The following is a 13,727-nucleotide window of genomic DNA, read 5'->3' on the forward strand; positions in this document are numbered from 1 at the left end:
CTGTGTCTATGCATCGTGGCAGTGTTCGAGCTCTCTGCAGTGTAAGGATGAACACTTGGCCAAAAGGATGGATAGGAGAGTGGGATTCCAGCCCTTCACTTGAACTTCTCATTTGGGTAACAAAGAGACCGATGTTCTGTGAGCACAGTGAGGGTAGCAGTGCCAGCATTTATCAAGTTCATCCCACTGCTAAAGAAGGGATTTTTCCTGCCTTTAATATTATTTGGTCATATTTCTCATGAAAAAACTTTTTAAAAGGTTTAATGAGGGCACATGATTTCTGTGGCCTGTTAATATTATCCATTGTAAGTGTTGGGAAATCATATTTTTCTTTAGATAGGGGTGTGCTACTGCTTTTACTTACCTGTCTTAAGTTCCAGGAGAAATACTTAATAACTTAATGGTGGTTTGAAAGATGATTTATTTTCCTAGTTTAAAGTTCATAAAGAAGTGAATTAGTTTTTAGTATTTAAAAGTATGAGAAAGAAAAGACTTTGAAAGTGAATATATTTTAAATTACTCACTGGCTTTTTGTTGTGAAACCTGAGACAACAAGTGAAAATAAACTGTTTCTGCCAGTTTAACCTCACTGGCAGAAATGTTTGTGTCAATTACTGTAACAGTAATACAGTAAACCTCTGTGTGTCCCTGCCACGTTTCTCCCTTTAGATCCTTCAGAGCATTGCCAACCACGTGCTGTTTACAAAAGAGGAGCACATGCGGCCTTTCAATGACTTTGTGAAGAGCAATTTTGACGCGGCGCGAAGGTACGGCCTGGGGACAGCACAGGGGTTGTGCTGTGAGCAGGGAGAGCTGGGGTGCCCCTGCAGGACAGCCCTTCGCTGTCCCTGCCACCCTGAGCGTGCTCCTGGCTGGCCATTGCAGGTTTTTCCTGGACATCGCGTCCGACTGCCCGGCCAGCGACACTGTCAACCACAGCCTGTCGTTCATCAGCGACGGCAACGTGCTGGCCCTGCACCGCCTGCTCTGGAACAACCAGGAGAAAATCGGCCAGTACCTGTCCAGCAACAGGTGAGCCTGCAGCCCTGCACGGGGCTGTGTGCTGAGGGGACGGCCAGCACAGTCCTGGAATGCCTTGTGTTGAAGGAACATAAAGCTCAGCCCAGCCCAGCCCCTGCCATGGGCAGGGACACCTTCCGCTATCCCAGGGTGATCCAAGCCCTGGCCAGCCTGCCCTAGGACACTTCCAGGGATCCAGGGGCAGCCACAGCTTCTCTGGGAACCTGTGCCAGGGCCTCCCCACCCTCACAGGGAGGGATTTCTTCCAAATATCCAATCTAAATCTCCCCTCCTTCAGCTGAAAGCTGTTAATATTTGGAAATACTTGCTTCTGTTGTTACTGAGAGGAATATCAGTCATCATTGAAGATTTCTCATAATTACTCTAAAAAAGAAAATCCATCTTGTTCCAGTTGAGGAAGGGTGGTGGGAGTTGCTGAGAAAGGAGGAGTTTCCTGACAGAGAACACGTTGTTTGTAGGGACCACAAGGCTGTTGGACGACGACCTTTTGACAAGATGGCAACGCTTCTTGCCTACCTGGGGCCTCCTGAGCACAAACCTGTGGCAGATACACATTGGTCCAGCTTAAATCTCACTAGTTCCAAGTTTGAAGAGTTTATGACAAGGTAATGAGGTTATTGTGGTGGGGACACACAATGTGGGTTTCTAGACTTTATCATGTGAGGACATGTCAGTAGTTCTTAAGACTCTCTGCTATCAAGACTCTGTTTTAAAGGACAGTTTAAAAAGCTGAGTCTTCACAAACCTTTTAGGTTTCTGAGTAAATTTTAATTAAAAAACTAAACTGAGTATGAGGAATGGTGATGACATATGTGATTTAAGGAAGGCTCAAGATTGTGTAAACTTAATACTTTTGTTCAGAGAGAAGTAAAGAGGGTTTGGGATTTTTAAAATTTGTTCAAAAGGCAGTTGTGAAAGTTGATGTCAATGTATTGCTTTTTAGGCATCAGGTACATGAGAAGGAGGAGTTCAAAGCACTGAAAACATTAAATATTTTCTACCAAGCTGGGACATCCAAAGTTGGCAATCCTGTTTTCTACTACATCGCTCGGCGGTAAGAAACCTTTCACCTTCCAGTCTGAAATGAATCTGTCAGTCAAAGGTGTCAAGTGCATGTAAGAGACACCAGCTTGGTAACAAACAAGAGTCTGAAAATAGCTTATTTGTTAATATTTGCTGACAGTATTTTTGAGTTGTTTCCTAAACCAAGATTGTCATTTCAAAGTAATTACACTCATGGCAGGAGTCGTTCCTGGAGGTGTTAAGGAAAGGGAGATCCCTGTGCTCACCCCCAGGTGTGGTCAGAGGCAGCTCTGAGGACTGGATGAGCTGCTGAAGCTGTGCTGAGGTGCTGCTGGTGAGGCTGTGCTCCAGCCCTGGGGAGGCTGGTTTGGCCTGGGGGGCCATGGGGCTGCTGGCACAGCCCCTGGGCTGTTCATGGTCTGGTCATTGCTGCTGCATTTTGTGCCTCTGGGAGCAGAGCCCTGCCTGGGGGTGCTGGGGTTGCTCTGTGGTTTGTGCACTGGCTCTGGGGGGCACTTTCAGTGTTGTCATGAGAGGATCTCATCAGTGGTGGTTCTTTGGATGGAGTGATAGAACACAAGATGAGGAGCATCATCATTTACCTTCTGTCCTGATTTTCTGTCTTCAAAATCCACACAACAGTCCATGAAACCTGCAGGTGTGCTGACAGAAGGGGCTGGCTTGAGGGCAGCCTGGATGCTTTTTCCCTCCCTATAATTATTTTTTTTAAGCAAGATCCCAAATGTTTAATCCCCTTACATGCACAGAGTTAGAATCAAAGGCAGTCTTTTGGATTCTCTTAAAAATCTCTGTTTGCTTGCCACATTTTTCTTCTCCATTTTGTTCCATTAGACACAGTCTTATTTCATGTCAAGTAAAACAAAATGCCTGCATTGTTATCCTGCCTTGTTCAGACAAGAAATTAGGCATACAAATGCAGAGAGTGGTGATAACCCATCTTAAAAAGTGACTGTGCCTGGCAGTGATCCGAGGCATCCTTATGTATTCTGTGCAGACATGACATGCAGTGTTTCCTCGTTTGCAGAGCAAGAAATGGTTATTTCATCTGCAGAGAATGAATTTCTGGGAGTAAATCAAGGCAAAAGTTTGCACCACGTGTTTGCTAGGCCTAGCTCACCTCCCTCTTCTTTAAAAGCAGAAAAGTTAATTTATCCAAAGATGCCTCACTGGGCAAAACTGTCATGGTGCAGTCAGCCAAGCATTCCTGCCTTCAGAGAGGGTGGGTAGGAGCAGATTTCTGAACATTTTACCCAGGTATGGGATATTAATGAAAATATTGTTGTGCTGCAACATAGGCCCTGCTGCTAGGTGAGTGATTACCTTTGTCTTCAGCAGCTGCACAGTTCAGGAATCCTGGCAGGGCTGCCTTGCAAACCAGCAGGAAGGGCTTTGCTCTGGGATGGTGCTCTGGCATCATCTCTTCTCACAGGGATATGACGAAGTGGAGCTTATTTGTGGTGTTTGTCTTCTGGTTCTGAGACAGGTGTTGTGTTTTCAAGGTGTGAAATGTGGAAAAATGGTTTAGGTTGGAGCTGCCAGGCTGTTTGAGGGCTTGTAGCAGGCTGGGGTTTTTTGGGGTTGTTTTTTCTCCCTTTTTTTTTCCTTTTTTTTTTTTTTTTTTTTTTTTTTTTTTATAGTTGAAGATCTTGTTGCTAAGGCATTGTTGAGTCATTTTACTGATATATCTGGATCAGTTTATGTCCTCCTTGTGCTGTGAAATTTAATTCCTTCTGTCATCTATCTTCACATTTTGTTTCCTGGGCAACAACCCAGCTTCTGGAGCCAGTGCTCTTCTGTTTTTAATCCCTATCCAGTTACAAAAATGATCCATAAATCAATGAATATTGATCCTGAACTACTGCCATTAGGTTTTAAGGCTGATCCCAAACTAATTAATAGGAATAAAACCTCTGAGTTATTGCTGCAGACCGCAGCAATCCCCACAGCAATTTTACCCTTTGCAGAGCGAGTACCCAGCTGTTAGAGGTGTGCCAGAGCTTTTCTGGGTGTTTTGAACATTGCCCTGAAATGGTGAATGATTGTTTTGGATAGCAATTTCAGCGAGAATAGGTTATTCTGTGTTTCTGGAGTCCGAGTGCATGTTTACAAAGCCGGGCCCCGAGCTCAGCCCAGAGTGGCTGCGCAGTTGCTCAGCAACAAGTGCTCGCCTCCCACCTCCTGCCTCCTCCCCGGGCCTTATCGACTCATTCGTATTCCAGAAAAATACCAGCAAGCCTGAATTCCAGTCTGCCTTTCTGAAAGCAGTCTGAGCAGGCAGCCCTGGTGCTGCAGCAGCTCAGGCAGGGTTTGGGAGGGAGCAGAGCCCTGGAGTGCCATGGTCCAGCTCACTCCATACCCAGCTGTGGGGCTGGGATCCAGCTCCCCACTCCTGCTTTTGGGAAAGCCCAGAGCCCCATTGCCCCTTCCAGGCTTTTCTCAGCATGCTGAGCAGTTTGAAGGCTGGACAGCATGTCCTTCAGGGTGGAGGTTTGTCCCAGTTTGTCCCAGCTAACCTCTGGAAAGCAGTGTTTTCCTGTTGCTGGTCATCAGATTGTCTCATTATGGGTGAAACATTCTCAGAGCCTTTAATGTCAATTCCCTGTAGGTTTTTTAATGCAATAGAATTTGGCATCCTGTACTGATTCTGCAGCAAAGACACATGCAGTATTTCCTGGAATTTCCTCAAATCAAGCAGTTTAGCCACAGCACCTCATTTTGTTATGAGTCCTGCCTTGCAAGCCCAGCTGCTCCCACTGTGTGGGATGAGGCCAGAGAATGATGCAGTTCTGGGAATTGCTGAGTTCTGAGCATGGGAAATAGGTTGGTGCTATGCTACAGTCAGCACTTGACAAACCCAGGGACTGTCCAAGGAGTGTGGCAGCAGGGACTTCTTCAGTGTTTCTAAGTTCTAAAGAGTAGGAAGGGGAAGGATAGTCACAGTGTTGTGTCACCTCATCAGCTTATTGCTAAACAATGTTAGAGATAGATCAGAATCTAAATAACGCAATTTAACATAACCATAATTTCCCTCCATAAGACATATCTGTTTTAAACAGGTTTGTATAATGCAATGCTATTTATTTATTTGTTTTACTCTGCTTATTAGAAAAGAGGCACAGTCACTAGTTCAGTTCAATACAAACATAACTTTATTTTTACTTAAATGCCAATGAAATAACTGTACAAATCCATTGTGTAACATTTACTGTTAGAAATTAAAACACGTTTCCGGTTATAGAAATACTGTTCACAATTGGAAAGTTGTCATTTCTCTGATACCAGTAGTTGTAAATGATCTACAGCCCCCCTTGACACCTTAGGAGAAACAGGTAGAGGACTCCAGTCTTGGTTGTGAGGTTTTCTGGGTTTTGCAGCACCTTCATGCTACAATAACTGGAAATTAAATGGCCTGGAATGAATGGAAAACATTGTATAAGATCTGTAATATTAAGTGGATAATACTTTTTCAATTAACTTGTTCTTCAGTTTTCATTTCATGCTGTTTGCAAAACTTCATCTGTAGTATATCAAGTACCTTTGCCATAATTTAAATAATTTTCCTAGAGTGGACAGAACCATGCGTGCAGCTATTTCTACTGGCTGACGGAGCAGATGTGGAGGAGAAGAGCATCCATGCTCGCCCTTAGAAAGCAGGGATGTGGGCATGTTCAGTGCCATGGCCTGCATTCCTTCTCTCTGGAGCCACAAGAGTCAGGAGTGTTTCAATGGCAGCTCACCAGCTAACTGCTTAATTGATTTGTTACATGACTTGTGCTAGAAATCAGCTGATATTTCATTTTACTGATAGTAGTTTGCTACGTTCTGGCTGATTTGTGGTATTCTTTTAAGCAGAACATATTAACATTTCAGGATGTCACTTGACATAAAGTCAAGGAGTTCCAGGTCATTAATTTGGGTAGATAACTCCTTGGTGTTTGACAGTGTCATGGCATTGAACATCTGGCATTTTTCTCTACTTTTATCTCTTTTTTTTCTTCTTTTTTTCTTTTTTTTAATATGGAGAGAGCAGTAACTTGCCTGCAGTCTCTAAGTCAAGCCAGAGCAGAAGGATACTGGCCCCTACCACTGTCCCATGCTGAAGTTGGACCATGTTGCCATCTCAGTTTACACCCTCTTAGCAGATATCATGGCATTGTCATATTTAATTCCTAAATTCAAAACTGTTGTTCTTCATATTTAAAATGCTCTAATACATATGAAGCAAATGTAGATATACATGCTAGCGATTTTGCTCAGGAATAACTTCTGATTAGTGAAACAGTTCAGTTTAGTTCCTTTATTTTTTTCCCTTTCTTTTGCATGTCATCATAACTTACAAAGAATCTGTGCTGCTATATTACAGGAATTGCTCACTGGCAAGTCAAGCAAGACAATGCAGATATGATACAGGCCTTCTGTTTTTTTCCAGTTGTTCAATGACAAAATCATACGTAAAATCAGTACTTAAAATTCTGATGTGTTTATTCTGTGCAAGTAAAATGAAAAATTTAAATACAAAATAAGCACATTTTTAAAAACAAAATAATAGATTAGTTGTACTCAATTAAGACATATGAAAATAAGTAGCAGCTTAGTATCAAGACATTAGTGTGCGCATCTTTAAGAACTGTTACTTTCTTTAGATCAGAGTCAGGACCTTGAATTTCTTTCGTTCATTATTTCAGCTGGATGTGTTAACTCCAGCTGTTATCACAGGAATAACCTCAGTAATTTCCACGGGGTGCAAGCCCTTAGTCCATGGCCAGGGCCAGGGCGTGCAGCAGTGCCAGGCAGAGCAGCCCCATCTGCCAGCGGCTGGCGCGGGAGGGCACGCCTGGCGTGGCCTCCTCCTTCCTTAAGGTAGCGGTTGTGCTTTGAGGCATCTTGGAGTAGTTTGTTGGCACTCCACTGGTGATGCTTAAAGTCAGGGGAGTGGTGGAGGATCCGGTGGCCGGGGCCAGGCTGGCGTTGCCCTCGGTGGAGTCCTGGACGAGGATTGTGCGAGTGGCCGCGGCCTCCTGGGGGCCGTCGGGGGAGTCTGTGCCGGGGAACAGAGCCGGGGGGCTTTGGGTCCCCAAGGGAGGAACTTCCTTGGCTTTCAATTGTTTGTGTGTTTTGGTCACTTTGGTGGGCTCAGGCGCCGTGGCAGAAGCCTCCCTGTCGGCTGCCTTGGTGCCTTTGCTCATGGGGCTGGAGTCCAGGGCCGTGGGCTGGCCTGGGGCTGGCCCGGCGCTCGCCCAGGGCTGCTCAGCACAGGGGGCCCCCAGCACACGGGCAGCTGTGCCCTGCACCCACTGCAGCACGTAAGGGATGGTTTGGTTATCGCTGCACGACCAGGGGTTGTTGTACAGAGTTATTACCTGCAGCTGGGAGAGCTGGTCAAAGGCTTTGTCAGGAATGTATGAGAACTTGTTGTTGTGCAGGTAGAGGCTTGTGAGGTGTTGCAGTCTCACCAGTGTTCCTGGGAGTATCTGGGACAAGAAGTTATTGGATAGATCCACTGTCTCTATGTTGTAGGGCATATTGGTTGGAACTGTCCAAAGTTTGTTGCTGCTGAGATTGAGAAACTTGAGACTGCTCAGTGTGTTGTTGATCAGGACAGCTCTTTCCACCATATTCCTGGAAATATCGAGCACTCTAAGATTCCACTGGTAAGCTGTATCAAGTTTCTGAAGAACTTTAATGTTGTTGTTTGTGGCATATAATTCCCATAAGGACTTGGGCAGATGAGCAGGAACATTCTTGAGCCAATTATTTGAAATATCAAGGGTCCTCAGATTGGTGAACCTCGTTAGCTGATGATCGAGATCTACAAACTGGTTAAAGGACAGGTTTAAATATGTAAGGTTGTCTTGAAGTCCCTGGGGCAGTACACTTAAGTTTCTGCCTGAACAGTCCACATTCCTGTCGTTTCCTGAGCACTTACAGCTAGAAGGACAGATACCCAAACCAGTGGGTATGAAAACCAGAAGGACCAGCAGACAGGTAGATGTATTCAATATCTGGTATTCCATTGTTGCCTGGAAATAAATATACCAAAATGACACCCTTTAAATCCATGTAATACATTTTATCTCCGTATAAGGGTTGTCTTGGCAATGGCCACTTGCAGGAGAAATTAAGTAAAAATATCAATAACCCCCTTTGTGGCACAGTCCTTTTTAGAATTGTTCAAGAGAGACTTCACAAAGCATCCCTTCAGCCTGTCATGTTGTCTGGCAGAATGAGACTTGTTTTTTTCATCTCCCTTTCCCCCTCCAGCTCAAATGAGGGCTTTCTTCCGAAAACGCAAGTCTCTTCCAAACATTATACAATGTCTGCTTCTTGTTTTTAGTGATTTCAAGCCTATATTATGTTTGGAATAATGTGCTCATTTATAGAGGATGAAAAAATGGCTGTCAACTGGATCTTCACAAATCTCTGCAGTAATGTAGCAGTCCCCCCCATCCAGGCATGCTGTTTGCTTAAGTAAATTGGTTAAAATACATCACAGGAATTTAACTTGAACCCCAAATTCCAGTGTTCATGCTAACATGCACTGTAGCATTTTTTCCTCCTTACAGTGTTAATTACGATCTCAAAGCTGGAAACACATGTTTAGAACCCGAGTTACCGTTAGTAAGAAATCTCTGACACTGCAGCAAATTTCTGGTGCAAGCATCTGTCATCAGCTCCTAATTCCATTCCCGTTTCCTTCTCTGATTTGGTAGTAGGATTTTGTGAGTAAAATCAAAAGGCACAAACTTACCGTGGTGTCCTGGGTATCAGCACATCGTTTCTGTGATGGATTGGAGCTTAGAGGTCGCCTTGTTCTGGAGAGCAGCTCCAGAGGCTGCCGGGGGCTGTGCTTGTCTCAGCTGCATCGTACGGCTGCGCCCGGCTCCGCAACCACCTGATCCTGTGGGCACTGCAGAGCCGGCCCCGAGCCCTGCCAGGAGGGACCTGCTGGGGCAGGGAGTGCCCGGCTCCCCCGAGCCCTGCCAGGGACCTGCTGGGGCAGGGAGTGCCCGGCTCCCCCGAGCCCTGCCAGGGACCTGCTGGGGCAGGGAGTGCCCGGCTGCCCTGAGCCCAGGGAGGGACCTGCTGGGGCAGGGAGTGCCCGGCTGCCCTGAGCCCAGGGAGGGACCTGCTAGGGCAGGGAGTGCCCGGCTCCCCCGAGCCCTGGCAGGGAGGGACCTGCTGGGGCAGGGAGTGCCCGGCTGCCCTGAGCCCAGGGAGGGACCTGCTGGGGCAGGGAGTGCCCGGCTCCCCCGAGCCCTGCCAGGGACCTGCTGGGGCAGGGAGTGCCCGGCTGCCCTGAGCCCAGGGAGGGACCTGCTGGGGCAGGGAGTGCCCGGCTCCCCCGAGCCCTGCCAGGAGGGACCTGCTGGGGCAGGGGGGGCCCGGCTGCCCAGCCCTGCTGTGCTGCTGCTGCTGCTCCCTCCCAGCCGGGGCTGCCTGCACACGGCTGGGCTCCCCCCGCAGGCTCAGGCTGCCACCCCAGTGCATGTTTCTGTTTGAAGTGGCAGGTTAGCTTGGCTTCTTTTTGCCTTCTGTTAAGCTCTCCTCCTGTAATAGAGTTTAATGCGAACTACACTGCCAGAATATATTGTCATAATTTTAAAATACTGTTTTCTGCTGCTCGGATCAGGCTATCACTGTGTTGTCAGGTATATTATAGCTCAGCTAGTAGGATTTTACAGATTTCCACAGGAAATCTTGATCTGATTTTCTCAAAGCAATATGAGAGAGTGTTTATAATGTTTTGTTTATAGTGCTGTTAATTTTAAGAGGGTGTCATGTGAACAAGCCTTACAAAAGTCTTTGTATAATTGTAATGCTATTCTTTAGGCATACCAAATCATACAGCTTATGTAAACAGTAAAGAAAATTGAAAATATATTTTCCTATGGCCATTGTATGCACAGCATCCTGGAATTGCATTTGGATGATGTACTACTCTTTATTAGTGATAGTTTGAAAATTCTGAAGTTTATTGTGTGCAAATCTTTGTTCTGTGCTCCATCCACAAATCTATTCTCTCCTCATGTGAACTGCAAACTCTGCCATTTTGCAGAGCTCTCATGGGAAGCTAGCTTCAGCATCTAGCAGCTTCTTTATACATATATATATTCAATACTGGTAAAAAAAAATCTACTGTGTATACCAGCCTGCTACTGCCCAGCCAAGGCTGGTGTGGGGGAGATGAGCTGTGCTGCTACTCAGGGCCCAGAGAGGAGCGTGTAAAGCATTGGGACACCAGGAGCTCCAGGGAATCTAGCATCCATGGACCACTAAATGAGTTTGTATTAGTGACTGAGTGCATGCTGTACCTAAGCAAATATTCAGGTGAGCTTTAAATGACCAAAATGTCTTTGACTGAGAAAGCTTTATTAAAATGTCCTGGAAGTGGTTGCATTCACTTGCGCAGCCCAGTGGAGCAAACCCGGGTGCGAAGCTGAATCCCTCTGATGCTGGGCTGTCTGTGACATCTCCACGTGTGTGTTACCTGTGTCTGGCTGTGCTGGCACACACAGCTGTGTACTCTGCCTTCTGGAATCTCTAGTTGCAGGTGATGACTGGGCACAATTTGTTTTGTAGTCAGAAATTTGCTTCAGGCAGAAGCAGGTTGTTCTCTCTTGTGAAAGCCGAAGTTGGGAAACACCAGGGAAATGTCAAGGAAATGCTGGGGCCTCACTGTTCTTGCCTGTGTCAACTTCTCCTTTTTTTACTTTATTGAAAATTACTTGGTTTGAGAAAGATATAGAGTATTCTGGAAATTAATTTGGCAGTCTACAAAGGGTGTTCTGGCTGGGGCAGTGTTTCATGGATCTCCTGGTTCAGTAGCTCAGGTGGTGCGGGCTGTGGTTCCTCTGCTTCCAAGTGAAGTGCTGAGTGCTTGCTGGGATCTGAGCTGGGCTCCTCAGCGGGTTCCCTGAGCCAGCTGGGGGGTGGTGGCAGGTCAGAGCACTCGGGTGGAGGCTCTGGGGGAGGACAGGACTCAGCTGCAGTGCTGGCTGGCTCCTGCTCTGGGGCTGGGGCTGGGCTGGCTCCGGAGCAGCCCGCGGCCCACGGAGGTGGCTGCCCGTTCTCAGTACTGGTAGTGTGGTGGGGTGGGTTCTCTGAGACAGTCGGGTCCTCCTGCAAGTTTGTGCCTTGTTTCAGTCTCCAAGGCAGCATAAATAAGACTGAAGAACGCTTGGTGCCGAGGTCAGAGTCCATGCAGAGATCTGAGGTGTCCCCATCCGTGAAGGGGGAGCGGCCTGCCCAGTGGGACTGGGCCTGAGGAGGCCTCAGGCAGCATTTCCACAGCAGGATCACGATAATTGCCAGCACCATCCCAATCAAAATGCTGCCAAGGATCAGCGCTGCTACCCAGCTGCCATCTCCAGCCTCCTCCTCGTCCCCTGGGAAGGCCTGGGCTTCTGTGGCAGCCTGGTGCAAGCCGGGCACAGTCGCTCGCAGTTGGTGGAGCAGGAGGTTGCCTGCCCTGGGGCTCGTGGCAGCGGTGCTCGGGTGGCTGTCAGTCCTGGCAGCGTGCTGAGGTGCTGCTGCACAGAGGGAGCTCCAGATCTCCCCACAGAGCACGGCCAGCACGACCTGCTTGCTGGCCATTTCCCTCCAGCCTCCTTACAAGGGTCCTCTGCTGTTGCAGGGAAGAAGTAGAGCACGGTAAGTTGTAAACTGAATTTCTGCACTTTATTGCCACCAGACATTCTGTGTTAATACCATCAGACTGAAAATAACGGTTTCACATTTCTGTCTGCATGATCAGTGGGTTTGGCACTGACTTTACAAATAACAGCAGATTTTCAGCATTATGGATCATATTAATAAAGTGGCTTGTTTGAAGGTAATGGCTTATTATCATCTTTTTTCACCTTATCAGAAAAAGGCATTGGCAGAGCAGTCCTCACAAGCTTTCAAAATAGCGTTTAACTATCATGTAACTGGTTATGGACCTGGAACAAACTCTGCAGCATTGACAGACAGGATTGTCAGAAGTGAAGCAGTGGCTTGTTGTGATATAAGCTGAGACAAAAGTAAAAGGCTTTTTGCAATTCTCTTAAACTTTTATTTCCTGTTCTCATATTTGTTCAGCATAGCAAAATATTTAAAAGTTTTCCAAGTACTTATGCTGTAATGACACAGCATTCTAATGGTAAAGTATTTTATAAATCAATTCCTGCATGCAGATTGTGCAAATGTTGAGTTGTTGGCATGAAACAGACTTTTTTTTTCCTATACTGATTAGAGTTCAGCTCTCTAAATGTCTTCATATGAAATAAATTATATAAAAATTCATCCCCTACCCAGCTCTTTTCCTTCTAAAGTCACTTTCATGCAATTTGAGCTAATTCATTAGTTACTATAGTGCTAGTCCTGTGAAGCTATTTCTGGGAAATTAATATGCATGAGTCTTTATGGGTTTACAAATACACAAAATTAAATTTTAAATGCAGCAGTGTAAACACACATGAGCAGTAAGTTAATGACTAGAGAACATCCTGATCTAAACTCTGACAGATTTGTAACGGGTTAAAATGATCCTATTCAGTTTTTATCCTGCTCCCCTCTTCTCAAAATCAGCTCAGTACTTGAGTTTGGTCCTTACCTGCACATTTGTTGTCTCTGAAGCAGGCACCGTCTGCCTTTGTTGTCTGGTGGCTCGGGAGGGCTGCGTGTGCTCAGAGTCGGGCAGGGTAAAATGGTTCTTAGCAGGCAGAACTTTGTGCAGAGAGGGAGGAAGTTGCCAACGCCGGCAGGAAGCGTCTGCGCCAGCAGCTCGGGGCTCCCATCTGAGATCAGATCGTGTGTCCCACGGGCAAACTTCTGCTCTGCCCCGAGCTGGGCTTCTGCAAAAAGGTGTTTGTGGCTCCTGCCACATCAGGCACCTCTGTGTGCTGATGTGGAAATTCTCAAATACCTGTTTGCCTGTCTTGGTAGAAAATAGTTATGGTTTCTTCTGTGGGAATCAAAAACTCTGCAAGTTTGGGCTGGATTTGTGTGGCTGATGTAATTCAGTGGTGGGTTTGCTGTGCTCTCAGGGTTATTAGTGGGAAACCACCCCTGGGTTCCTTGGTGAGTCATGGAAAGTGGTCATGGGATGCTGGCTGCTTACACATCCTCCCTTGTGTGGCCGCAATGAGAGGCAGAGGGCAAAATCTGATTTCACTCTCAGTCTGTCCCTCCTTGCCTGGTTGTTCTTCTGTATGGACAGCGTTGTGACCAGCTGCCATTGCTGCTGGAGGGCTGTGCTCTGAGCAGCTGCTTCCCCTGTCTGTCCCTGTCCATACCATGGAGTGTAACCCAAGCTGCTCTCTTTGGTCTCTGTGAGCATTTTTGCCTGGAAAGGCTGTGGGGTGGAAAGAAACCCACACCAAATGTGTCCTCATGGCGCTTTGCAATTGTGTGCTGCCAGTAGCTACTGACAGATTGCTCTGCAGCCCTTCCTGTTGTGCTCTCTGACTGCACAGCCTCTCTCCGTGACAGACACTCTGCCTGCTCCAGCAGCACACACACATCCTGATCCCACACTCACACTAACCCGGTGCTTCTCCTCTGATTCCTTTGTCTCCTCCCCATTCTCTTCAACCCCCACATCTGACTCCCAGTTCTAGGCTAAGCATACAAACTCCTTCCAGCTTTGTTTTCCTCACTGC

General features: G+C 46.8%; 3 protein-coding genes across 5 annotated transcripts in view; 1 reads left to right on the forward strand and 2 right to left on the reverse strand.

The window, feature by feature from the left end:
* The window catches only part of NF1 (neurofibromin 1), a 73,994-nt gene that overhangs the window by 33,308 nt on the left and 26,959 nt on the right, over positions 1-13,727 (forward strand). For all 3 annotated transcript variants that reach the window (XM_071447982.1, XM_071447980.1, XM_071447981.1), the window contains 4 exons: positions 670-767; positions 886-1,032; positions 1,500-1,646; positions 1,985-2,095. In XM_071447982.1, the coding sequence (XP_071304083.1) occupies positions 670-767; positions 886-1,032; positions 1,500-1,646; positions 1,985-2,095 (503 nt within the window). The remainder of the gene's footprint in view (positions 1-669; positions 768-885; positions 1,033-1,499; positions 1,647-1,984; positions 2,096-13,727) is intronic.
* Positions 5,212-9,114, reverse strand: OMG (oligodendrocyte myelin glycoprotein). The gene has a single exon (XM_071447983.1). The coding sequence runs from the start codon at positions 8,097-8,099 to the stop codon at positions 6,837-6,839; it is 1,263 nt and encodes a 420-aa protein (XP_071304084.1). The 5' UTR covers positions 8,100-9,114; the 3' UTR covers positions 5,212-6,836.
* On the reverse strand, positions 10,435-13,351 carry EVI2B (ecotropic viral integration site 2B). The gene is made up of 2 exons (XM_071447985.1): positions 12,680-13,351; positions 10,435-11,710 (listed from the first exon to the last, which is right to left on the reverse strand). Exon 2 carries the CDS (start codon positions 11,677-11,679, stop codon positions 10,858-10,860), a length of 822 nt encoding a protein of 273 aa, XP_071304086.1. The 5' UTR covers positions 11,680-11,710; positions 12,680-13,351; the 3' UTR covers positions 10,435-10,857.

Source organism: Agelaius tricolor, unplaced genomic scaffold, assembly GCF_023055355.1.
Source record: "Agelaius tricolor isolate 1412-34295 unplaced genomic scaffold, bAgeTri1.0.p SCAF_25, whole genome shotgun sequence".
NCBI classification, from domain to species: domain Eukaryota; kingdom Metazoa; phylum Chordata; class Aves; order Passeriformes; family Icteridae; genus Agelaius; species Agelaius tricolor.